Source organism: Canis lupus, chromosome 27 (genome assembly GCF_003254725.2).
Source record: "Canis lupus dingo isolate Sandy chromosome 27, ASM325472v2, whole genome shotgun sequence".
Lineage (NCBI taxonomy): Eukaryota > Metazoa > Chordata > Mammalia > Carnivora > Canidae > Canis > Canis lupus.
The window spans coordinates 23757693-23785627 of record NC_064269.1 but is presented as its reverse complement, the minus strand read 5'-3'; the positions used below and the strand labels follow the sequence as shown (position 1 = coordinate 23785627).

General features: G+C 34.2%; 1 protein-coding gene across 22 annotated transcripts in view; it reads right to left on the bottom strand.

The window, feature by feature from the left end:
- Nucleotides 1-27935, bottom strand: part of SOX5 (SRY-box transcription factor 5) — a 1002640-nt gene that overhangs the window by 174352 nt on the left and 800353 nt on the right. For all 22 annotated transcript variants that reach the window (XM_025455370.3, XM_035707446.2, XM_035707449.2 and 19 more), the window contains one exon: nucleotides 24660-24728. In XM_025455370.3, coding sequence (XP_025311155.1) covers nucleotides 24660-24728 — 69 coding nt within the window. The remainder of the gene's footprint in view (nucleotides 1-24659; nucleotides 24729-27935) is intronic.

Below are 27935 nucleotides of genomic sequence, written 5' to 3'. Positions count from 1 at the left end.
GAAAAAAAAATAAAAAAAAAAATAAAGAGGTGTAGAATGGTAAATGATATAGGAATCCAGAATAATTTTTTGCTCTACGATTAGGGAACTACTTATGGATAAGAGTACAAATGAATTTGATTTTTGTATGTGTGAATTTTCTTGACATAGGGAAAAAGAATACGCAACACAATTTGAGGAAAAGGAAACCATATTAGTAAAAACTCGGAGGCCAGAGAGTGAGAAAGTGTGAAGGACAGAAGAATGATGAAGATAAGTGGAAATGAGAGGAAACCAACTTAGAAGACTTAGAAGACTACCTTAGAAGGTAGAGCAAAATGGCAGAGGGTCTTGAATGACAGGAATCATTTAATCTTGTAAGTAGCTGGGAGCTGTCAAAGGTTTTTGAGCAAGCTATGGCCACTAGGAGAGTTCTTTAAGACTGATCTGACCACAGTGCACAAAGCCAGCTGGAGAGTAAGGCTGCTAGAATTAGAACAGTTAGTTGCCATTGCAGGGATAAGCAGAAAAAGAACTTAAATTTGGGACAGGAAAGGGAAAACAAGAAAACACATAAGGAGTATCATGAAGGCAAATCTATACACTACACTGTTATACAAAGGGAAGTATGAGGAGGAAGATATCAAAAAGAAATTCCATTTTTTGAAATTAAGTGATTAGGAGACTGGAGATATGATCATTAGCTGTTTATAGACCACAAATTTATAAAACTAAAATTTCTTTATGTAACCCATGATTGTTATTTCAGTGACAGATTGCTAGTACATGATATGTCTGTCACATACATCACATTCCATTTCAACATATACCTTCATCATGGAAATCATTTCACAAAGCTGGAAGTCTGTTACATTGACTAAAATTGAGTCATTTATTTGCTAAATCCAGAACTTTTTCCCACAGAGTATGAGGATAAGAATAAACAAAACAGTCACCTTTAGGAAGTCTATTACAGAAGTATTCTCTAGTGCACCCAGGCCCTTGGGGTTTTACAAAAAAAATAATGTCAAAAACATATTTAAATGGCAGTAACCTCATGGTTCAGATGTTCTAACAAGTAAAGACGTAATCTAACATAGTAAAGACACAATCTTAGGAAAGTAACTTTAATTCTACTCCAGTAGGAATAACTATAAACAGTATAGGGATTAGGGAATAAGGATATTATTCTTAAATCACTAATTTAAACAAGATTCCTAATGTAATGATACTTCTCTGGTTTAGAAGTTGTGGATAGTGTCTGATCTTTCTGTGTTTGTAACCTATATAAAAGGAGCTGATTAAATCAGTATAGGAAATACTGAGTCCCTCTAGTATCAATATAGTCATGTAGTAATATTTTGGATAGAAAATTGAAAATGGGGAATTGGATGAGTTTTGAAAATTTTATTATAGCACAATATTTTTTTAAAGATTTTATTTATTCATGAGAGACAGAGAGAGAAAGGCAGAAACATAGGCTGAGGGAGAAGCAGGCTTCCCACGGGGAGCACAATTTGGAACTTAATCCCGGGATCTGGGATCATGCCCTGAGCTGAAATCAGATGCTCCACCACTGAGTCATCTAAGTGTCCCTATACCACAATATTGCTTGTATCATTGTTAATAGTAATACATTTTAAAATTAACTTTTGCTTAGTCCAATATTTCAACAATTTAAAGCTAAGAAAGACTGGGAGGCTTTAAGCTTTTTCTCTCATAATTTTGGTAACAGGAAGACCTATTTCTTTTTCTGAAAAATGTTATTTCTATAGTACTTTGATGGACAAAGTTACTTACTCAAAAATATCTGGCTTTATTACAAGATAAGAAGTTACACAGAGGTGTGTGCATGCACACACACACACACTCACTCATACACTGACACATGTTGGGGAAAAAAAGAGCCCTTTATTGGATCACACAGTTTGTTACAGGTGGGACAGAATTTTGCCTGGTGTATTTTCAGTGCATCCTATGATATCAAAAATATTATTTTCAATACAGATCCACCAGTTCTGGGGTCCTTAAAATTAGAAATTAGAAAGCTGCATAGTTCTATCTTCTCTTATTACATATATGCTATTCTCATAACAAAAATAGTTATTTACATTATTTTCAGAGTCTTTGTCTTTCTGTCATGCTTACTTTAGAAATGTGTCACTTTAAGAAAATTCTGTTACTTGATAAAGACATATCTCTCAAACAGAAAATAAATGAAGAGAATACATATCACACAATACAGTTAAAATGTCTGCATAAATTTAAACAGTATCATCCATTAATGTTTATCAAGCATAGCTCGAGTTTTGTTTTGGTATATTGTCAAACTTTAAAATATAAGAAACAATGAGTATGTGTGTGTGAGGGGGGCTGTGTGTCTATATACAAAGAAAATGGTTATGCATTTTATATGTATTTCTAACAAATTAACATTGGTACATATCTGTTATAGATATTTGAGGCAAGATTGCCTTGTTTTATTAATAAATTTCTGATTAAAGTCATATTCATGATGTATTAGGATAGATTTCTATGTATAAATGCATTTGATGAAAATATATGCTGATCAGCTCGATATAGCTTATAAAATATACGATGGAATGTTAGCTATATGTCAACAAAACTGAACAGAAAATGCTAACAGGAATCTAAAATAATTGCAATTGAAAAAAACAGAACTGGAAGCCTTTAAAATACTATATTGATAAAGTAATCTTCCTAACACAATAAAATAAATCCTAGCTCTTACTTCAAAATGAAATAAAACAAATCATTTCTCTGGAAATTGTTTCTTAATCTTCATTCTCTTGTCAGATAGATGCTATTAATATTTTAACTATCATTTCTTTTTTTTTTTTTTTTTTTTTGACTATCATTTCTTAAGCACCTTCTGTTAGCTGGGCACTAACTTGATACTTTACTTCTGATAATCATAACAAACCTGAAACAAGGATATCTTTATATTAGAAATGAGGTGAGTGCCTAAATCACTCAGGTCATACCACGAGTGACTAGCAAAGCAGCCACTTAAACTATGTTCTAACTGCCTGAAGAGTCTTCAGTATCTTCAACACACTTCTCGTATGATAATAACCACATCAGAATAATGCCAGTACAACAGCCACCACTGCTGACTCAATAAAAACTTAGTTGGTCAAGATCGCCTGTTTAAAAATCTGACCAAATTCATCAAATATTTTGGCATCATGTTAGACACGGCACCAAAGTGATACATAAATCTTTTTCCAAATGGTCAGAAGTCTAATGTATGATAACAAGAACAGTGGAAAAATATGTAAAATTGATATTTTAAAATCTGTTAATAATGAAGGCAATTTGTGCAGATTTTATCAGCTGAACAAATATGGATTAGGTACAAATGACCCTTAGGCTATGTCCACATGCTTATCAGCCAAGCTATAAGACACATCTATTGATTATAACCTCAGGACAAACCAAGCAGCCAGAGTGTACGTGGAGGAAACATATGATTACAATAACCATCATTAATTATGAACTTTACACATGCTAGTATTACCCAGAATTTACAGATGAATAAATTAGAACTTGAAAATATTAAATAAGCTAAGTCTATGTGACCACAAAGTGATGGAACCAAGATTTAAACGAAGCTCCCTGAAGCTAAACTCAGAATGCTATCAACTATAACACTCAATGATAATACTGTGTCTTTACAAATTACAGTTGCACTGAAAAATAACAATGCGGTCTGACCAAAGGTTGAATCATAAATATATCTGAAGTGATTAAACAGTTGTGTGTATCGACAGTACTCTTGCATGCCATGTACTTACTCATTCTTCTCTCTCCTCAATACTTTCTCAAAGAAATAAGATATCTAATAATCAAAATAGTTGTAATGCAATGAATTAATAATCGTAACAGCTTTAATAAGTTGAGTTGTGTTCTCCAAAAAGATATGTCCAAGTTCTAAGTCTTGGTACCTATGAATATGGACTTATTTAGGATTAGGGTCTTTGTACATGTAATAAAGACCTAGAGATGGCATACTCCAGAATTTAGTTTGAGCCCTAAACCCAAACAATGACATGTTTATAAGAGACTGGAGAGGGATAACTGAGACACATAGAGATATAAGGGAGAAGATGATGAGAAGATGGAGGCAAAAACTGGAGTGATACACCTATAAACCAAGGAACCCAGACCACACTGGGCATTCTACAGAAGCTAGAGAAGAGACATGATTGGATTCTCTTTAAGAGCTTGCAGAAGGAACCAATCATGCCAACACCTTGATATTGGACTCTAGCCTCCAGAACTGTGAGAGAACAAATTTCTGTTGTTATAAACCACCAAGTTTGTGGGAACCTGTTATGGTGGGCCTATGACACTAACACAATAACAGTTCTAAACAAAGGCATGAAAATTTTACTTCCCCAATATACGGTACTGAAGTGTTAGGATTTCTTGCAGTCCTGGATGATCCGGAAAGTCTAACATAATTAATTCAGCCCTAGAAGATTTCTGGGATGTTGGCTCTATTTGTATTACCAGAATCATGAATGCTGTGGCATTATGTAGTTAGTTTTTACATTTTATGTTCCTCTGATAGTATTAGGACAGAAATGCACTTTCTCTCTGTATTTTTGTTCTTTGACTAGCATTAGTCACTTAACAGTATATATTGGTCATGTTTTGTGGTTGATACATTTGCTCAGCCTTACTCTTTTTAGTACTTACACAATATTCCATGCTATGAAAATACCATATGAATTTATTTTCTAAACAATTCTCTAAAGTATAATGGAAAGGCAAGAGTAACAGGCTAATTTTTATACCAGAAGTTACCAGTGAAGTTAGAAATATTTAAAAATAATTTTTAATTTCTTTTTAATTTTTTAATTAAAAGTAATTTTTAACAATGTCTACAGTTGTATGTCATTTTCTAAGTAAGTCTGTCATTTTATCATCTCACATCATCACAGGGTGAGTACAGTAAGATACTTAGAGATACAGCACTCACATAACTTTTATTACAGTATAATGTTATGTTTTATTTTATTATTAGTAATTATTATTAATCTCTTACTGTGCCTAATTAATGAATCAAACTTCATCATTGGCATGTATATATAGAAAAAAAGTATATGAAAGATTTGGTATTATCTGCACTTTCAGGTATCCACTGGGGGTCTTAGAATGAACTGCCTGTGGATAAGGGTGGGGGACTAATGTAACTTATATTAATTTAATATTATATGATAGGTCCATAATGTTTCAAAGGTCAGACAGAAATTATATTTTTACTTCTACTCTGCAGAGATCCCATTATTGCCCTAAGTACCTTAACGATTTTTATGACCAATAACAACATTAATAGTTATCCACTAAATACAGCTATGCCAGGTTATTGGACACAGCTGGAGGCAAGATGCCAATCGTGATGAAGCAATCAACTGCTCCCATATGGTACCTTCTGAAGAATGAATTCCATACAGAAATATCAGTGGTAAAGCAAGCAGCAACTTAGCATAGAGCCTGACAAGTAATGTTTAAAGGAAAGAATAGTCATTTCTCCAATGAAGTACTTGGCCTCAAAAACAGTCAACAATTTAGTTAACAAAGAACTTTAATCTCACTCTCATCCAAACATGATTATCATTAGCAAACATCTTATGAAAATTGGACTTTAGTTAAGTATTTCCTAGTCTCCAGAGACCTTATAATGTTTTTGTAACTAAAAATTGATTTAAATCCTTCATTCAGGTGATTCTAGAATTTTCAAGTTTACCAATATTTTAAATGCAAAGATAAGGAGGAACTTTAAAGTATGCAATACACAGAAGATCCTGGGACCCACCAGGAAACTGAAATTCTGGTAAATTATATGATGTAGTGTATTTATGTACAAATTAATTAAAAATTTAGAAAGTACCTGAATTCCATTTGACTAAGGACAAGTTAAATCGGTGATGTAAATCAACAAAGATACTAAAAGCTAGCATTTGCTATTATTAATAAAGGAAAAGAAAAAATAACCTTTGAATAGTTAATGATTTTGTCAGACAAGTCTCCCGTTCACGGTTGTGGACAACAGGCAGGTATGTTTATTATTTCACATGTACAATAACGAAAAAATGTGGTACAAGGAATAACATTGGGAGATGGGGTAGTGATCAATTAAGCAAACTCCTTTAAACATCATACTGAAGTGTGCTAATACATACACTACAAATTAAAACTGACTGTATCCTTTGTAAAGTACGTACATAATTCTTTTGTTTTTTCACTCCTGCTCTACTCCCCCCCTAGTGGGGGTAGGGGAACAAACAAGAAACAAACAAAAACCTTTTTGGGAGGCTGATTACTCACATTTCAAGATCAGAGTAATGGTATGAAACGGAGGAGGGGAAAACTGATTACCAACGACAGCATACATTTGCTCTAGTGCTCTACAAATTTTGAGACACACTCACATTATATTATTTGATGCTTTTATCTCCACAATCATGTGAGATACTAACATTTTGAACCTACCAAGGAAGAAGTTGAGAATCAATGACATTAAATGACTTGTCCAAAGTCATACAACTTGAAAACAATAAACTCCTTGATTTCTAAATCCTATGATCTATGTACAGCTCATATAGTCTTGCAAGTTAAAAACAAACATCATTCCTTCTCCAGTCCAGTTCCTCTGTGCCCTCTCAAGGCACTCTTACTTAAGATTCTGTCAAAGAAATGCCTTTGCACATCTATGCTGCTTACCTATCCCAGGTCTTTTGGATTTTCTGTCGCTTTTTTGCTCATGTTTTTCATCTCTTGTTTTCTTTGGCCCTTTCAAGATTTGTAATAGCTACAATTACCACTTCAGTTTACTTTTATAATAAATGAAGCTCTATCACTGGCTTTTTTTCTACAGGATTTTGAAAATCTTAGTAATGTGTCGTCATTGTTTCAAAAGTGTTAAGAATGTCTCCATTATACTTGAGCAGAATATCTGGGATATTTGAACCGTACCAAATGGTAGTACTTTCCAGTCCCTTAGACTTTGCATAAAGACATATAAACACTATAACTGAACTTTAATAGGCCAAAAATTCCAGTTCTGTTAGTTATATACATTGTTATGAATTACTACTTATGCATTGAAAATATTTAGAAAATATAATCTATATTACAATAATTTTTAATCTGCCCTCAACCTTGATTTTTCTTCTTTTGCCTCGGTAACTCCCCACCATTGATGAGCATTTGTATTCTTAATTACTGCTCTTTCACTTTTAGCAAGCTATTAAATTGTGCAAAGAAAAAGGCCTGTAGCATTTCTCACCATCATGTTTATTAAGACCGGCTCGGGACTGCATAAGGGGAGAATTATATTTCCTATGCAAGCAGGTGGGTATGTAGGATTGTAAAAAGAGAGCCTCAGTGAATGAGTTCCCTATGAGTAGGAACAGATCATTATAACAGATGATGTGGGCAGACATCCCACTGACATTTAGTACAGCTTAACACAGCCAGAATGGAATAAAACTTAATAGTGGTCAAGGTGGAGAGAAGGGACAAGTAGTAATAAAATAAGTGCAGCACATCCTGAGGTTATTTTCTGTTTCTCCTTTAAGTTAAAGCAGTACCAAAAAGAAAAAAAAAAGTCTCATAACTATATTATAGTTACCTGAACAGTCAATGGCACTGGGGGAAGGCATCTATCTAACTATGCACACTTTTCCTTGATAAGTTTTTTCCTTTATGATTTCAACAGGTAAGTTATAAGGCTTAGCCTATTGTCAAAATGGCTGTTATTAAGAAAAAAACTAAATATCTTAAACAAGTCATTAGCATCTTTAAAATATTTTAAAATGACACATGGCACGCTCAAGATAGTCTTATTTTACAATCTTTATGGATTCAAGCCATAAATGTGTGTTTATGGAGTAGAAATTCCAAATAAAAAAACATAGGAAACTTTAGTGCATTATCACTTCTGAATGCTACTGAAATCACTAATCAGAGTAAGTGAGGAAAAAAAATAGAACCAGGGCAATTATTTGGGATATAGAAATTCTTTGAGCTTTTTAGAATATTCTCAGTGAAAATACATTTAAAAAAAAAGGAATTATTCTTTTGGGTAGGCATTTCAGTTTCATTCCAAGGCTGTAAAATGCTGAAAGATAAGGCCCAAACTTCCTACCCTAATCTTTACATCTAGAAAAAGAGATTGGACAAATAGGTTCAACATCTTAGGGTCCATAATTTCAGGGACTTGGCAGAATGATATCACAGAAGGTTAATCTAAATTGAACTGGGATGGTTGCAAAATATAATGTTTTCACAAACCACATTTAATCCTTTCAACTTTTCCTGTGAAAACTCAAACAATTTTGAATTCTCCTAATCTGTCTCCATTTTTCCAGGTATTGTGCCATAAAATATTAAACTTAGTGTGAGTCTTTTGTTTTTAAAATTTTATTTATTTATTCACGAGACTCACAGAGAGAGAGGCAGAGACACAGGCAGAGGGAGAAGCAGGCTCCATGCAGGGAGCCCGATGTGGAACTCGATTCTGGGACTCCACGATCACATCCTGGAGCGGAAGGCAGACGCTCAACCATTGAGCCATTCAGGCATCCCTTAGTTTGAGAGTCTTAAAAAATATTTCTTTTCTATTTTCCTTGATCAAGTTTCAAAATGAGGAAAATCAAATACTTATGAAAGAGAAAGAAAGAGGGCAAAAAAATGGCTGTTATAGAAAAATGAAGGAGATGAGCTAAAAGGGAGTGCTAACTCCATGTGGCTCTGCATAGGTACTAAGAGGCTTAGAGAAGAGTAACTCTATTCTACCTTAGAAAACAGAATTTTAAGGATTTAATCAGATAAAGAAGGAACAATGAGGATAGTATCATATCTTAGCCTCAGAAGCCATTAATAATCTTGGCAAAATGGGCAAAGTGATAGCATGTAAGCATTTGAAACTTCAGCACTCTTCATAAATACTGTAATCCTGATTTTTGTTAATTTAAAAATAACCAAAGAATGTCCATTGGTTGGCTTTATCATTACTATCTTTTTCCTACGGTAGACCCATATAATGTTATTTTACGATTATGACTGAACACAAGAAAATCATCAAATGCTTGAATTGTGTCACTACCCGGACGAACATCTATTTACTAGATGAATTAAAACCTAATTGCTCCATTACTCAAAGTGGGATTTTGTTTACATGTATTAACATTGTATCCTGTAATGGCCATGTAAGAGATAAAAAAAATATAATAATGATACTACTGTGAGAAATGAGATTCACAAGATACTGTAAGAGGTGAGATTCTCCTTCGATTAAAAAGATTATTAGCATTTTCATGTTACCAGAATACTAAGTCTTTTTAAAGCAGGTATTTACAAAAATATCTGATGGATATTTATGTCTGTATTGTATTCTTTCTCTTCAATTCTGCTGAAGTGATCTGTTGTCTAAGGAATGAAGTTGTGTCACGAGCATGGGAATAATTGGGGAGAAAGCAACTGGATAAGAGCGCAAAAACACAAAGATATGAGGTAGCAGAAGACAGGTTAAAGAGAAGGCAGTTTAAAGTAATGATGTGTTGATGGAAGTATTTGTAGACCTCAAGATTGTGCCTGTAATGCATTTAAGAGCAGTAGCCTTTTTTAATCACAAAAGAGACTTCACTCAATGTCTCAAAGGATAAAGATTTTCCAGAAATATCTTGCTTTCCTGTACTCTTACATGAATGAAGCATTTGTTACAGAATGAAACATGAGAAGAGTGTTTTAAAACAATAGGACACTGTAAGACAAAGATTTCAATAAATGATAAAATAGGAGTATATCACATGTCCTAAATAGGAAGGCTGGGAAATGAGCATCATTTTATAGTGGGAGAAAAAAATCAATTACATGATGGGAAAATATTTTCCTTTGCCAAAATCTTCATTTCCTATTTTAGGTTTTTAAAAACATCTAGAAATCAAGAGGTTCCTTAAAATATTTTGGTTTTACTTTGAAAGGTTCTCAGCTACTATTTATCAAAAGAATACTTCTCTTGGAGAAGCAGATCGGACATTATTTTCACACTAGAACATCATTGTTTCTTTTCTTTATTTAGAGTCTAATGATATAACATTATAAATTTTTACCTAAAATGGATAAAGCAGAGATACTAGCTCACTGTAAAAATAGTCATTAAAAACAGGAACCATCATAAACCAATGAAATACATGTTTAAAAGTTATATATATACCTTCCAAAATGATATACTGATAATTTTAATGAATCAAAATGTCATTAACATTTCTTAATTGTTCTCTCCTAAGTGATGTGTCATTTACAATTTCTATGGAAACATTCAAATATTGTTCCAAATTTCTTTAGCAAAAGATTTAATATCTGTTTCAAATTCCAGATAAAGAAACAAACTCAATTTGATGGGCACTGCAGAATTACTGCTCATTTTGTTTTCAGGAGTGCTTATGATCTTGATTTATTTGATATAATTAACCAGGGCTAAAAGGCTAGGGTCTATATCTAATTACTTATGGGAATTTGGCATAGCTCTTATTATTTCTGGACCATATCTTCTCCTTCTACAAAAGAAGGAAAAGTTGGATTAAGTTAGCTCTAAAGTCTATTTTCATATTCATTATTCTATTGATCACAGAGTTCTAATTCAATACTGCTCAAAGTGTTGGTCTGTGTTGAGGTCAGGAGCTTGTACTAGTATGTAATCCACCAAACTGCTTCCTTCATCAAGAAAGTATTGCAATGAAAAAGCATGTCAGCTGAATTAAAGTGGGTTTAGCAAGCTCCTTATCTCATTAAGGACTTCAGCAGTTCAAAACTGGTCTGACGGCCATAGTGTCCTAACACATTCTTTTTCCTGCTCACTCAAATGATTATCTTTGAGCATACCCAAAAGTTTTTACAACGATGCAAACATTAGTAGTCTTCAGTCTTATAGCAATTGAGAAGAGTGAAATAATTTGCAGGTTTCAAAAGTAGACCCCTCAACCATGCAGTTGTTTGTTCCTTAAATAATTAATAGACTATGCATTACGTTTAGCCTCCCAAGACACAGGCTCAGGCCGAAGAAGCTTGAATTAACCACAACTATGGTTATTGTGACTGTATCTAAAACTGGGATATGCCCTGACAAAACAAAACAAAACAAAACAAAACAAAACAAAACAAAAACAACCCACAAGTGAATTTTTAAGTTTTCAGACCGAAACAAGTTATTTAAATAGATAACATGGCATTTACAGGAGGGGTAAAATCATTGGTGTATATTGCATCTCTCTTATTAAGATCCAGAGAGTACAGAAGAACAAGTAACTAGTGTGAATAGACCAACAAAATATTTAAAATATGAATGTCCTAGAAAATTTAAAGCAGAATATACATGCACTGAATATATATACCTAATAACTGAGTACAAAAAAATCTGTCATTTTCAGAAGTTCCTCTTTGTGGAAATTACAGCCCAGTGAATCTGTATATTCTTTCATTAACATAGTCTCAAAATTTCAAAGAAGAAATATACCCTTATCTTATTTTATTATATAATCATGCTCTTTAAGTCAGATATAACAGAATATTTTAAATATATGTTTTACATTTTAAATATTTACACAAGAACAGAAGGGGGATGAAAATTGGGATTCTTTCTCAGGGTAAAAATTACTGTCTATAGAAGTGGATAACATTTTCATTGCTGAGGTGCTTTAAGGCATCTGTTTGGTCAAAGGCAGCTGCTCATACGAATAATGGTGGAACTCTTCAGTTACGTATTTTTAAATTTGGATGTTTCAGACTAAGGGTAAATTTTATCAAAATGTGTGTAAATTATTTACCCATTGGTTCCCTTCGCAAGATTGACCCCTAACAATGCTTTCTCTCCCCCCACCCTGCTTTTGCAGCTATTTGCTTGCTGAGTAATTTTTGTCTCTCTTCATACACACATACCACATTTCTCTATACATTACTTCATTTTCAATGTCTTTTAGTGCTTCTGAGTCTGACTGATGTAAGATGTTATTTTGAACATGCCAAAGCATCGAAACGGCCCCAGTCTTTTCTTTTCAGCCTGCATTCCTTGATAAGTGGCAGCGCTTCCCACTTATCAGTCACTCAAAGTGACTGGGGCTGTCAGTTGTGTACAAAGCGCAATCAGTTTGGAAGCGGAGACACCAGCATTTTTCTTCTCAGCTTGAAGCAAACACGTTTTGACTGCTAGTCATTCAATTTTAAAGCATCCTCAATTAGGGGCGGATGAAGATATAAAGAAAACACATCCTAAACACCTCCACCAGGCAACAGAAAAATTTTATTGTTATCTCTTGATTTACCTCACAGCAGCACCATCCCTCCTCTTCTCCTGGCTGCATGACACGGGTGCTCGTGACAACACACCCTCTATCATGAAAAGATTGCAATAATATATTATACTAACACTCTGTGAAACCTCTGCTGGAGCCTGTTTATGTTTTCTTTTGCTCTCTCCCACTTGCATCACCCCACAAAAATCCTAATAATTTACTTTTAAAATTAAAGCAAAATGATATTTCAGACTCCTTTGGCTTATTAGTGGACAACTTTCTATTCAACAAAAACATGAAATCCAGTTGCCTAAACAGATAAGGAGGAGAAGACTTAGCCAGAGGAGGAACTGTGGGAGAAAGAAAATAAAATTAGAAGGGTAAAAGAAATGACTAGTGGCTATGTCAGATGGTCAAGCAGCAGGTATAGATACAGTTATTGGCAAAGTAGTGGAAAGGAACACAGAGGTAGAGAGGGAGGAAAAACATGTATTCAGAATTAGATGGTGGTTATGTTAGAAGAGAATAAATTTAAATATGTATTTTGGCAATAAACAGGGAAGATAAAGGGAAACAATGATTCAAAAAGATGTATAGAAACCCGAGTATGTGCAGATGAGTGTGTACATACAGGCACACATACATACATACATACAAGTGTATATACCTATATTAATATAAATATCTAACTAAATATGTATGTGTATGATATCAAAATTAGCTCATTATTTTACCTCTTTTAGTAAACATATGTGCATGCTATGAAAGTTCATTAGTTCACCTCTTATAATTTTCTATTTAGGTATGACAGGATTGTCAACATCAGAAATTCATTTTAAAGATATTTATTGATTTCTCCATTTATAAAAAAGCACTCTCTCACCTGGTTTATTATAGAAAGCAAAACTGAAGTACTTTTTAAAAAAATCCTGCCACATTTGCCAGTCTAATAGGTTTAACTCAGTTTGATAAGATCAATTGCCCTTATTTTCTTGAGATTATCTGAATTAAATTGCCCATTGCTACTCTAATAAGGAGAGAGACAAAGAAGGCACCTTTTAAGTTTACTTAGTACTCAACTGTTAAGATCTCAGATTCTCTCTCTCTCCTCTCTCATACACACCCTCCCACAAACACACACATATACATCCCCCCCCACACCCATTCTTCAATTCCACTGTCTATAAAATGGAGATAATGTCATAACCTATCTGAATTCTTGTGATAATTATATGAAATGACCTCTGCAAAGTGCCAAGTACTTAACGAGCAATAGGCTGCTCCTTCTCACCAGTATAATACAAAGTACAAAATGATTTTACAAACCATATACAGCAGTAGGAAATGTTGGTTATCTATTTTTGATGACTCCCTAAACATCTATTTCAGTCTCTTGAGAAAATTATCATCTTGCTTATTATTAAATATACTACAGAGTGGGTAATGTGCCTACACTTTATTCATTCATCTCTTCAATAAATAACTTAAAGTTATTATTATAAGCCAGGAGCTATTATATGTACTTTTCAAGTACATATATACTTTGCAAGGTACATATAATATCAAGACAGATAAAATCTTTGACCTCAAAGAATGTACTGCCAGGTATGTAGTGTGGTGGCAATATAAGGTACAGTATGAGGTATCACCCCCAAAGTATATATAAGATGGTGATAAGGGCTGTGAAGAGAAATAAACAGGGCAAGTGATCAGAGATGACTAGGGGATGCAAAGACTATTTTGGATTGGGTTGTCTGAGATGCCCCACCTCTCCTCCTGAGGAGGATGGTATTTGAAGAAAGACCTGAATGAAATGAGGGTCTAAATTATGTAATGAACTAAAGAAAGCATTCCAGGACCTAAGAAAGACAAATAAAAATGTACCGATGCTAGAACATTCTTAGCATATTCCCTGAAACCAGGAAGGACAGGTTTCTGGGGTAGAAGGAATGAGGGAGACAGTTTGAGAGGTTGGCATTCATGTACAGCCAAATAGACTAACATAAGGAGAGTGGATTTATTTTAAATGACATGATTACAGCACAATTAAATTTAAAAGATCACACTAGCAGCTATGTAAAATGTCTACTTAAGGGGTCAACAGAGGAAGTTGGATGACCAACTTGGTTAGGAGGCTACTGTAGGAGCCTTGGTGAGAAATGATGGTGAGTAATGGAAGGAGAAGTCGGTCAATTGATGGATTGAGGACAAAAAGCAATGTTGATGGATAAGTTGTGAGATATATACGAATGAAAGGATTTAAGAATAGTTCCTAGGTTTTGGTGACAGGAACTAGGCATATGGTCTCATTCTCATAGTTGGATAAACTGGGAAATAATGGGTTTTGGAAACATAGTTAAAGGTTCTGCTTTCAAAATGTGAAATTTGGGTGCTTACTAGTTGTGCACTTAAATAGGCTGAGAAGGTAGTTGGATATTTGACTTTGAGGTCTAGGAGAGAGGTAAAGGACGGGAAAATAAGTTTTGAGGTATTATCTTTAAAACAGAGTATAAAAAAATAAATAAAATAGTATATGGAAAAATTAGATGAGATCACTTAGGAATTAAATCAGATGATGGAGAATTACAGCAAGTTAGACTTTGAAGCATGCAGAAACTACCAAAAGAGACTGAGGATGGGGAATAAAAAGTTTCTTGTTTTGTTTTTTTCTAAAGCAGACTGTGGTCTTTTGGAGGCCAACTGAAGACTGTTTCAAGAAAATGGGAGTAATCAACTTTATCAAATGCTACCATGTGAATTTACCACTTCTAGAATATTCATTGAAGAAGAAGCAATTCGAATTTTTCTTTTTGTTTCTCCTTCAAGGGAAAACTAGTATCGTATAGGTATCCTCCATGTTCTATTTGTCTTCCTTTCTCATTTTATTTGACTGTTAGTCTTTCTTTTCTAAAGATAAACAGAGCCAACACATGCACACACACACACACACACACACAGACATACAAATAAAGTAAAAAGTTGGTTTCTTTTTGTCTATAAGTTGCATAAAAATTTACCACCTTTTCAAAATAAGTGAATCAGAGAAAGACAATTATCATATCATTTCACTTATATGTGCAATTTAAGAAACAAAACAGAGGATCATAGGGGAACAGAGGGAAAAATAAAATAAGACAAAATCAGGAGACAAACCATAAGAGACTCTTAACTACAGGAAACAAACTGAGGGTCACTGCAGGGGAGGAAGGATGGAGTAACAAGGTGATGGGCATTAAGGAGGACACGTGATGTAATGAGCACTGTGTGTTATATAACACTGATAAATAACTCTACCTCTGAATATAATGATACATTGTATGCTAATTAATTGAGTTTAAATAAAATTAAATTGAAAAAAATTATCAGCTTTTGAGTAGAAATTGGTCCTCTAGCTACAGAACTGAAGCAAATATACCATGTACTAGGAATGCCTGGAATGTAAGTTTTGACTCATGATGTAACTACTCTTCATAGAATAATTAATTTTATGTTAATACTCTGTTAATTTCATCGGCATCTAATTCCTTTCTATTTGTCAACTCTATTCAAAGACAGGAGATAGAAATTTTTTCTAAAGGTTGTGAGCAATTCCCTGCTACAGCATTTATTTTACAACATTAATGAGTATGCAACTAAGGTAAAGTGAAATAGATTCATTTTAGGCCAACATATTGACTTCTGGCCTACATTTCCAAATCTGTTATTGTTAACTTGCCTTGTTTTGTTTTGCCTCCCACTATTTGATAATTACATTCCCAGGGTTTTATCTAAGCCCTGATGGGCCCTGTTTTGTTAACTGATAAGATATGGAGTACAGAGCCACAGTGAGGAACAGTGTACCACTTTTTCCACAGGTAATGTTGTTTGGGGAAAGGTTGTAAAGTCATGGGAAAGACTGTTGCAGGTCTGTTTTCTGGGTCAGTCTCAGTGATTCCATTATGACCATACTGGATCAAATGAGCCCAGGCTCCCCTTCAGAAATCATATTCCAAAGATCAGAGAAAGACGTAGCACAGAAACAGCACAGAAATCAGATAGAAAAAGGAAACTAATAAGGAAGATTATTTGAGATTCCACATAAAAGCTGAGAAAAAGGGACACATGGGTGGCTTAGTGGTTGAGCATCTGCCTTTGGCTCAGGTCCGTGGTCCTGGAGTTCTGAGATCGAGTTTCACATCGGGCTCCCAGCATGGGACCTGCTTCTCCCCCTGCCTGTGTCTCTGCCTCTCTCTGTGTCTCTCATTAATAAATAAATAAAATCTTTAAAAAAATGAGAAAAAAAAATCTCCTCCCATGAAATGCATTGTTTTTAGTGAAAAGCCCAAGCCAGGATGAATGAATTTCAGATCTGGCTTACCGCTTCCAAAAATTTGTCAAAATTACCTCAGCATAGTCATCAAATATGGGTACTTTAACTAGGTCTCAGTAAAATTAAAAAGTTTAAAATATCAGGGTCATAGTTTAAAATTCTACACAAATATAAACTCTTATTGTTTGATAAATCTATCAGAAAAAGGATGGTGATATCCTCCAGATATATGTACCTTGGAAACACCAAGGAAACTAGAAAATATACATTTACAGATCTTAAACTGTGACGTTTGGTTTTGGAGCTTTACCTTTCTGCAATAACTCATTGTCTTTACAAGGTCTCCTTCATTCCAAGATACTGGTTTATGTGTCTTGAATATTTAAAAATAAATTTAAGAACAATAAATAAAGATTATTAGAAAGAAAAAGAAAGAAGAAAGAAAGAAAGAAAGAAAGAAGAAGAAGAAGAAGAAGAAGAAGAAGAAGAAGAAGAAGAAAAAGAAAGAAAGAAAGAAGAAAGAAAGAAAGAAAGAAAGAAAGAAAGAAAGAAAGAAAGAAGAAAGAAGAAAGAAAGAAAGAAAGAAAGAAAGAAAGAAGAAAGAAAGAAAGAAGAAAGAAAGAAAGAAGAAAGAAAGAAAGAAAGAAAGAAAGAAAGAAAGAAGAAAGAAAGAAAGAAAGAAAGAAAGAAAGAAAGAAAGAAAGAAAGAAAGAAAAATTTTAAAAATGATATCCTGATTGCCAAACCAAGGTGATAGACCATGTGCATTTATTGCATTCTTTCCTGAGATACTGTTAAAATGATAAAAACAGACAAATTTAATATCCCGTGTCACATAAAGCAGTAAAGAATAGGAGGTTTACACAGGCAAGAAATTTGGCTAGAGTTTTGGAAGATGAAAAATAATTGTATAATGTTAACTAAAAGTGGGTGAAACAAACTAGAGTATACATTGTACACATGTTAAGCAGAGAAGGTGTTTAAATTGCCCTCAGAACCACCAGAAAGTCTTGAGACTTGACACTCCAGGTATGAGGGAGAGCAGAAGTGAGACTTGGATTGAAAACAGTTGTATTAGTTGAAAGTGGATCCATCAATTTACCTCTATCCCAGCTACATCACATTCCCTCAGCACAAATAGAAGAGTCTGGGAAAACTTAAGATAGTTAGCATGAGCATTGGAATTCCAGATTTAAAATATAAGGAAAATGATTTCCAGCTCAAAATTTCATTTGTAGCCAAACTACCATCAAATAGAGAGCTTAAATAGAATATTATTACATATACCTACATTTATGTTTTTATCCTGGATACTTTATATGCTATGTATCCTCATGCCCCTCCTTTTCTTTCAGGAAGTTTCTTGATACGGTTCTAGAGCAAAACAAGGATATAAACCCAGGAGGACAATATAGGAAACAGTGATCCCAACTCTGGAGAATCATAAATGGATATCTCAAAATATTGGCTGGATCAATTGATCCAAATGAAAGCAAGATGGACAGCCAGGAAACAGGTATCAAGAAAAGTGGGCTTCTGGAGATTTGATTTATTCCTGAGAACTTATGAAGTTATAAGACAAATCACATGAATACCACGAGAGAAAATAAAAAAAGAAAAGGCAATTGGAAAGCACAAAGCTAAACAAAAAGGGAATAAGGAATATTCCTTTAAGACTATTCCAGAAAAAAATACATAGATTTGTATTTTAATGTAAAAATCATTTCTTGATTTTCAACTTTTAAGATTAACCATTAGGTAAAGTACAACAGGTATGTGTGTATAATTACATACACAAATACATGTATTAGATATATATTTAAACGTACAGATAACAGAAATTGATATTTGGGAATAAGAGAGAGATTCCATCCTCATCTGACAAGGCAAATGTCAAGAGACTAGTTATAGTTGATTGAAAAAGAAAAGAGGTGCAAGTAAACTGTTTAATGCTTAGAAGTACCTTTGGGAAAAATTTGAAAGACTTCATTATAAGGTGAAGGAGGGGAATAGGAGAGGATGTTAGGGTGGAGATACAAGAACTCAGCAATTCTTCATTTCTAAGTTAAGGATGTTTAATGTTAACTCAGAAACAGCATTATAATTCTATTTTTATATAGAAGTAAATACTAAGAAGTTATTAAAACAAAAACTTAAAAGATTTTAAAGTGGCTCCTTCTGAATAAAGGATTGCACATAGAATACAGGGGAGCATATAGAGGGTTGGGCTCTGGATATAGTTGCTTTCATTATTCTTCGTACACTCAAGTCATGTGATATGAATTGTATCAGTAAAAATTAAGCTATATATGCATATCAATCTATCTGTACCTTTATCTACAGAGACAGGCTTAACTATACAGTGAAATAGTATGAATTACTGAAATTCCATCATTAGGTAACTGCCAAGAGATGTATTAAAAATGCTTAAAGAGTTTTAAAGTCACTCTCCCTAAATAAAAAGACAGAGAGCTACAGATAGCATCATTGCTCTTGTAGGAGAGACTACCTATCTTCTCAAAAGGAACTTCTACTTCCAGAAAGTACAAGGAAGAGCAGAAAGTGACTCTTTAAGCTATTTCTTTGTATCTCCATATTGTTTCCTCCAGTAACCTATCTGAAAGTCTAGAACTATATCCTGTTCAGTTGTGATATATTTTATTTCCTACAGCAAAACATTAGTCAGAGCTCAAGGAGTTAATGCATTTCCTTCTTAGGTTGAAATGCTACCTTAATTGCATGGTGTTTATTCTTGGCATTTCCAGTCTCCTAAAGAGACAAGGTTACTTTGCAATCTCTTTGTCCTCATGTATATGTGTGGAGTCTTGTTGAGGGGGGTAAAAGGCTTCCAACTTACCACACTCAGAGAAAGAAATCATAAATCAGCAGGTCAGTCAGGTACTATTATTTCACCTTTCATGTTATTATGTTTTCAATACAATATTTCAATGGATTTTGTTCTGCATAATAATTTATCAAGAATTACCAAAACTCTTAATGAGCTCAGAGAACTTTGGCTCCAATAAAATAAAACCTTTATCACAAATTGGTTGAGCCCATGACTGCAACTTAATCATTCAATTGTACATAAGTCAAGTTGTATTTTTATTTTGTAGGAATAAGTTCCCAGGGAAAGAAAACTCATTTTAAAACTTCGGGCCATTAAGCCTTAAATGGTAGAACGTCGGTGAAATAAAAAATGAATTGGGCCAAGATTTAGGAAACTTGGAATCCAGCCATTGTTCTAAGTAACAACTTCTGTGACATTGGGAAAATCTTCTAACCTTACTTGGTTTCAGTTTTACAAATGTCAAAATGAGAGATAGGTCTAAATAAAGGCTTTCTAAAAATCCCTTGTAGTTCTAAAATAATATGAATTGTTGGAACACTGAATTTACAATTTTCAGTGGCTACTGCCATGTAGATTATACTCTTCTTTTCCTAGAAATTCTCCTCATTAAGTTGTTCATCATCATAAATAACAGAAGGAACAATTTTTTTTTCTTTCCTATTACCTTAAACAAAAATTTTAAGCATTGTATGTTCACCACATGTTAGGTATGATCCCATTCAATCTTTAAACTAACCCAATGTCACTTAGCAATTATAACTCCCAGTTAATGGATGGGTATAATGAAACCAGAGGGATTAAGTAATTTTCCCAAGATCACACAGCAGATGAGGTGTGAACATGCAGAGATTGAATTCAGATATGTCTAATTCCAGAGAACTTGCTCTCTATATTTTTAATCATTTAATACAATTAAAATTGTATTTCATACAGTTAAATATAGTCCCATACCACCTGAAAAGCCAAGTTCTTCCTTATATACTAATGGAATATACACTGGCCAGTTAAGATTACAAAAGAACAGAGATTTGTCCTTTGCTCTACCCTTAGCTCCAGACAGAATCAGTGACCCAAAGATACTACTAGTCCTACAAATGTATACATTATGAATCGGAAACAATGACATTGTTTAAATTGCCCACAAGAGAACACAATGAACAACAAACAATTGGAAAAGTTAGTCAGAAGGGAGAAGGCAACAGATTTGTAAAATTTCTTAAGAAAATTCAAACACTGAACTTTCAGTATGGGAATCACGTCAAATACAAGAACTAAAACATCTTTAAAAATTCTCTTAAAAATATCTGAAGTGGATTTCATACTAGAGTATGTTACTGGCCTGACCCTATTAGATGCTAATAAAAAACTAAAATTCTATTAAGTATTATTAAAAAGGGTAAAAAAAATTAAAACTAGGACATGCTTCCCCTACTCACCCCGAAGCTATAGAATCCTGTCCCATACAAAGCTTCAAGATAAAAGGGATCTTGAATCTCCAGGGACGTTCAGTTTGTTGCCATAATGGAAGCTGAGTAGAGGTCACTCATTCATTTACTTTAAAAGGTTTTGGTAATAGTGAATGACGTCAAGATGAACCGTTGGTTTAGGATCATTATTGGAAACATAAACCACCTAACTATCCCTATTAGAAACAGGTTGATTTAATGTGAAAAAGAGATTAGTCAGAAAATAAAATTGCTTAAAGGTGGGCACTGTACCATAAGCAGAAGATTAAAAAAAAAGGTTATCTTTAAAAAATATAAAGATTTTTTCTCTGAAATATTTATAAATTTCATCTCACACATTAATGCACATTAAGAGTTAGCTGGGTACAGTAAGTAGGAATGTAAAAGTATTCTATTTTTTAAGGGCAATAAACAGAAATAGTAAAGGAAAACACTGCTGAATTGGAGAAAAAGACTGAAATTTTAGTGTGCCTAAAATTGAGAGTCTCAAAGAAAAATACAAGTTCTTGTGGGAAGATGAAATATTTTTTGGTATTATAACATGATTTTTTTTTTGAAAATGAACTGATTTATGATGTTACAAACAGTAGCAGGAAACTTTTTGTTTCTTCTTTTAATCCTGATGAATTACATGAATCAACCTAAAAAAAGTCTATACCTCTACATAAAGTCTTTGTAAGGAAGCAATGTAGATAGATTGAGTACTCAATCCAATTAACATCATGCAATTTAAGAGCTAAGGCTGCTTTCTAAAGAGAGAAAAACAGTTCATAAAGAATTGATCCTGATTGAATAAAATTGATGAATTTACTAATTCTTACATCATTTTCTCTTTGAATACATAACTACAGAGTAAAACCTACTACCACTTTTTTCATCTAGAATTGACAAAAGAAATAATAGGCCAATAGAATTTTTAAATAACTTGAGTCATTAGAAATGTGAATGTTTGGGCATTCATATGTATGTACAAACTTGTTCATACATTTTTTAAAAAATTGAATGTTATATACTTCAAATGGAATAAAGATGTCTAAACCTCTCCTTTAAAGAAATCTCAGGAAAAAGAATGAGATAAATGTTGGGGAATGTCATCCTCCTGTGATGTAACATAGCCATCAAATCTGAAAATTTTCCTGCTTTCTTACTCTGTCAATTTAATCCATCTAGTAGATGCAACTATATAATGCATTGCATGCCTTTACCAACGCTTGGGTCACGTTGATGTCTTGTGTATTCATAATTGAAACCAGCCTTAATTGTGGTCTAGTAATATTTCAGTCCACTATTCTAGCAATAAAGAAACTGGAATGAAGTATTTTCTAAAGCCCAAAGAGACAATGGTATAAAACATGTAAGAAAATGCAATCAGGATGAACAATTTAAGTTGGTGTATTTATTTCTAGGTCTTAGGCTCCATACCGAAGGAAGATAAAGGACGCAGATCAAATTCAAAATATACTACATAAGTATTTGCAGATAGCAAGTAAATTCATCCTATTATAAATTCTTATATAAGCATCGATTATGCATTCATTGACAAAAATAAATGTAATAATACTATTTGATATGAATTTGATTTGCTTTCCACCATAGCAGGTTTGAATTTTACTATTCTTCTTTGTGAGATGCTGCCAAGGAAGAGGAGGAAGGGCAAGGAAGAAGAAAAGGGAGAGAAAACATTCTCAATAATAAATGTGCAAGGATTTACATGAGCAAAAAAAGATCTGTTCCACGTTTCTAATCTTTTATTTCTACACATGTCACTATAGTTGTCCTTCCCATAACTGTATGAACAACCTCTCAATAGACTAATTTAAATAATTGTGACTTTCATAACTATTAAGTATTTGTAAGATTGCCCCAAATCAATAATTTATAAAATATACTTTAGAACTATGCTGTTAATGAGAATACAAGAAGTTGTGTAAATGAATTCCTTTCAGATTGTCATCTTACTCAGAACTTATTTTTGCCTAACACATTCCCTACTTCCCAGATTAGAAAATATAATACCATAACTGCTTTATTATCTTAGATTTTCAACAAATAAAAACATTGTAAATGTGGATAACCTGGTACTATCAATTAAAACTATATTCAAAGTCAGCACACTTAGACTGAACATGAAATCCAACAGTTTCTTGTTTCTTTTTTGTTTTTGCTTTTGTTTTTGTTTTTTTTTTTTAAGTAGGCTCCATGCCCAACACGGATCCTAATGCAGGGCTCAACCTCACAACAGTGAGATCAAGATCTGAGCCAAGATCAAGAGTCCAACAACCCACAGCTGACAGCCACCCAGGTGCTCCCCAATGAACAGTTTTAAACCACTAAATTGAATAACCACACTCGAGATATATACAGATAGATAACATCACATTAGGATGTGCTGCTTGTAATTACAGTTAAGGAAAGCAAAGAATCCTGGTTGGATCATCTCACTGATGTTTCTCTGTCTCTGTGAAGCGGTGACTAGCTAACTAAAATTTCAGGTGGACCAAGAATGAATAAGCCCTGATTGGGATACAGAATCCAGAGTGAACAAATTAAGTATACCTGACCCAATTAGGTAAAGTGGGATGAACTTTGCTGGCAATGAAGTCTAAACATGATTAAATACACAAACGAAATAATGTAGACATATTTGCTTCTGACATTTATGATATTTACACTTAATATGTTGGATTCTCAAGATAGAATGTCAAAAGAATGATGAATTTCTTCTTAACAAAATATGTTGGATTCTCAAGATAGGACTCCAAAAGAATGATGAATTTCTCTTCTCTGGCATCTGCTTCCAGGAAACGGATATTACATAGGGTGGATTCATAGTGACATGAATTAGATTCCATTTCTTGCTGGTAATAGCAAGTATGTATTGAACACCTATGGTATGCCTTGATACTTCATCTGTGATTTCATTAAGTCCTCATAATACTCTATGGAATAGGTAGTTTTGGAAAGGAAATTTTTCAGAAGGGGAAAAAAAGTTTGTCAAAATTCATGCTACCAGCAAGTGGTGAAGACAGGACAACTCTGACACCTTACTTTTTCCTTTTGTTATCAGTATAGCTGCTTTCTTCCATCTTCACTGATGCTCTTCATCATCACACATTTCCATGTGAGCAAAATATGCAGGTTATGAAGCCCTCACTCTTGGTTTCTCCAGGCAACATGAAGGGTGAAGTTCTACTTGAACATCAAATCATTACCTTCCCTAATCTCAACCCTCATCACACATGGCTCTTGAGCATACAGTCATATATTCTCTCTGCCACTGCTCTCTAACAGAATTTGCTGGACCTTTTAGCTTTGATTCTCCTGCATATCCCTCATTTAAGAACACTCACAATCACATTTTAAACATTAAAGGACAGAGAAAATGAAACCTTTCTAATATTTCTCTGCAATAATTTCCTTTCAGTATAGGATGAAAATGACTGTCAGCTTGCTCAGATCGAAAGCTTCCTGACAGTTGGGTCTGTGACTCCTTGCAAGATTCTCATGGCACAGAGGTAACATGCTCTGAATCAAGTAAGCCAAAAGGAATGTTTATTTTGGAGGTTATTCCAGTTAGGTCATCTAAAAATTAGAAACCAAAGATGGATAGATGATAGATAGATGATAGAGATGATAGATAGATAGATGATAGATAGATAGATAGATAGATAGATAGATAGATAGATAAATATTATTTAATTGGAAGTATGCATGAAATGATGATTTCTGACCTGGATCTGTTGCTGAAGCAAATTGATTTTGTGTTGTTGCTGCAGAAGCTGCTGCTGTTGTCTTGCAATCTGTGGAGAAATTGCACATGAAAAATTTAAAAGTATATTGTAGTCCCAGGGGGAAATTACCAATGTTCTCAAAATTGCTCCAAGTTTGATTTGACACTGATTAAGATGATGAAAATGGATGTTCCTGTGCCCCTACAGTATTGGCAATTCATCTTTAAGTAGGATCAAACAAGATATTTAGTTTCTGGAGCAGTTTCTTTTGACCTAAAAAAAATGGAGTCTAAGACACTCCAATAAGTGATCCAATCCAGTCAGAAATCCCTCTTCCTTCCCAGAAATATGTTAAGAAAGTACTGCCTCTGGCCTTTTAGTTCTTTTCTACAGAAGAAAGTATTGCATCAACAGGTGGTTGTTGCCACCTGGAAGTTCAGGGTAGCAGAGTACTACACTGTGAGAGGGCTATATTCCTTAGCGAGGTTTTGGTATTTCTGTTTTTTTCCTAAATATTGTCCTTATTTCTGCCTCCTACAAACCCCTACACAGCCAACTCCTCGATGCACTAGATCATGGTTTCTGCTCCCCTTCTCCGGTGAAACGATTCATAATAAAATTCACCAATCTTGTTTTTAAATTCTTTTTTAATGTTTACTTATTTATTTTAGAGAAAGAGAGGGAGAGAAAGAGTGGGGTAGGGGGCAGAGGGAGAGAGAAAGGGAGAGGATCCCAAGCTGAATCCATGCTGAGGATGGAGTCCAAAGTGGGGCTTGATCACAGGACCCTGAGATCACAACCTGAGCTGAAATCAAGAGTCAGAGGCTTAACTGACTGAGCCACCCAGGCACTCCTCATTTTTTTCAATTCTAAAGTGTTTTTTAGATTTCTCCTTTTGTCCTTCCATCAAAATTTAACACTCAAGCTCTCTCCCTTGATCCTGACCTTTCTTTCTTGGCTTCCATGACAGCATATTTTCCTGGTTTTGCTCTGCCCTCAATCTGTTCCTTCTCAGTTATCTTCAACTACTCTGTCTAGCCATTCAATGTCTAGCTATTCAACGTCATAGCTGTATATGGCTCTATTTTAGACTCAATTCTCTTCCCTGTATCCCGACTCCTGAATGTATGCCAAGTACTTAAAAATCTGTCTAGCCTATGCCTTTGCTTTCAGCTTCAGACTCATTTTCCAATGAGATTCTCAAAGGTACTTCATATTCAACAAGTTCAAAACTAAACTCAATTATGGTTATTTTAATGCTTTCATTTTGTCTTTGGAACAGGGTTCTTAAAAATCCATTTTGTTTTCCCTGAAGAAAGGCAGAAAGGAGATGGTAGGAAAAGGAATATCACTCTTTTTTCTGAAATCTGGTCCTTTCCTCCTACATATCAGTATTTCAGCCGATATTTAAATCTTTTTAACACATCTTAAGCATTTTTCAAGAAACTGATGACCTCACACCCCTCCACACTTCCTCCTGTTCCAAGCCATGGTTGTTTCTTGCTGGATTATTGTAATAGTCTCCTATTGTTCTTTCTGCTTCTGCCTTTGCTCCCTACAGTCTATAATATACTAGGATCTACAAAGATCTTTTTAAAAAATAAGTTGTGTCATGTTATCCATCTTTTCAAAATTCTCTGTCTCACTCAGAGCAAAAGCCAGTGTCCATACAATGCCTGCAAGACCCTGTATGATTTGGCTTCTGCTGCCTCTCTGGTTTCACCTTCTCCTACTCCTCCGTTTGTCACTCCATGCTTGTCATTCTCCTCTCCTGTCTCTTGAGCACACTTAGGATGCTTCTATCTCCCAAGGATCTACCTGCCTCTGCACCTCGGCATTCTCTTTTCCCTCCATCTGGAATCTTCTGTTCTGAGATAACTACATTGTTCACTACCCCACTTCCTATAAGTCTCTGCTCAAATGTCACCTATCAATGAGGTCTTTCCTGATAGTCTTTCATTTTTAAAAAGACTTCTCTCTCTACTTGGCACTCTCATCTCTAATCCTCTTCTTTATTTATATCTCTTATCAAATCCACTATATAGTACTTGTTTGTTTGCTATCTTTTCCTAATTAGAATTCAATACATTAGGATTTTTGTCTGTTTTATTCTTTGCTGTAACTCAGTAACTAGAATAGGACCTGACATCAAATTGGTGCCCAATAGGTATTTATTGAATGAAAAAGTGCAGAATGGAGTTCAGAGTCCAGAGGAAAGGCTGACCAGTGAACAGGTTCATTAGAATCTCTAAGGGCTATAATGGGTATATTAGAGTACACAGAGTAGGGACAATGAATAGGGAGTTTGGGGAGGAGGGTCAGAAAAGGAGTTCTCAAGAAAAGACACCCAACCTGAATCTTAAGGAATATTAAATGCCCTTCAGAGATTTCTCTATGTCCTGATGAAAAGATCAGTGACCACAAAGTGGTGAATATGCATGCCAGCACTGGATGATACAGGAGATCTAAGTAAAATAGACTCTTGAAACCTGACCTGAAGCTTTCACAAAGGATCTTCTCTCAGGCTGTGTAGGCATCATTGCTTAGTATCTTTCCAACACAGGAAAGGAATTTTGGAAGAACCTAATGATTTCTAAAATTCCAAGGATGGTGTCAGAAAAAGTAAAATAAAAAATCTAGAATCCTTTGATGATATGTGGGGATGGGTCAGAACATGAAAGAGAAGAAAGAAGATTTTTCTTTCTATTAGTGAAATCTATGTCAGATTTTTTTTTTTAGGACAAATATGCCCTTGGACCTACCAAAATAGGGACTCTCTACTATATCCCCATCTGACCTACATTTCAGAAGCTTCTAGAGTTTTCTAGTATTCAAGTGTTTGAAAGTATTGAGAATGATAAACAAGAAAAGAGTAGTGTTTTTCTAAACTGTCACAGGTGAGCATTCCAAACTCTTATCATAGGAGTAAAGCAAGAGAAATATAGACCATATTCAAGAACAGGCCAAATATATCTTTAATGAAAATGATGAAGTATTTTATTAAACATGAAAGCATCATCTTTCAAGCAGAGATAAACCACGAAGTAGGGAAGAATAATCTGAAAGTGGGTCTCCTCAAATGTAATCTGAATATTTTTTCTTTCAATTCTACTAGTTTACACTTTAATAACTGTTAAGGTTTTGCAGGGATGTATGGACACACAGATACCCTTGACTAAATAATGGTCTTCCTCCACTTGGGATGGTGAATGGACAGAGCCCAGAACATGAGATGGCAAAAGGGAGTTAGGCCCAGAAAAGATGTGCCATCTCTGT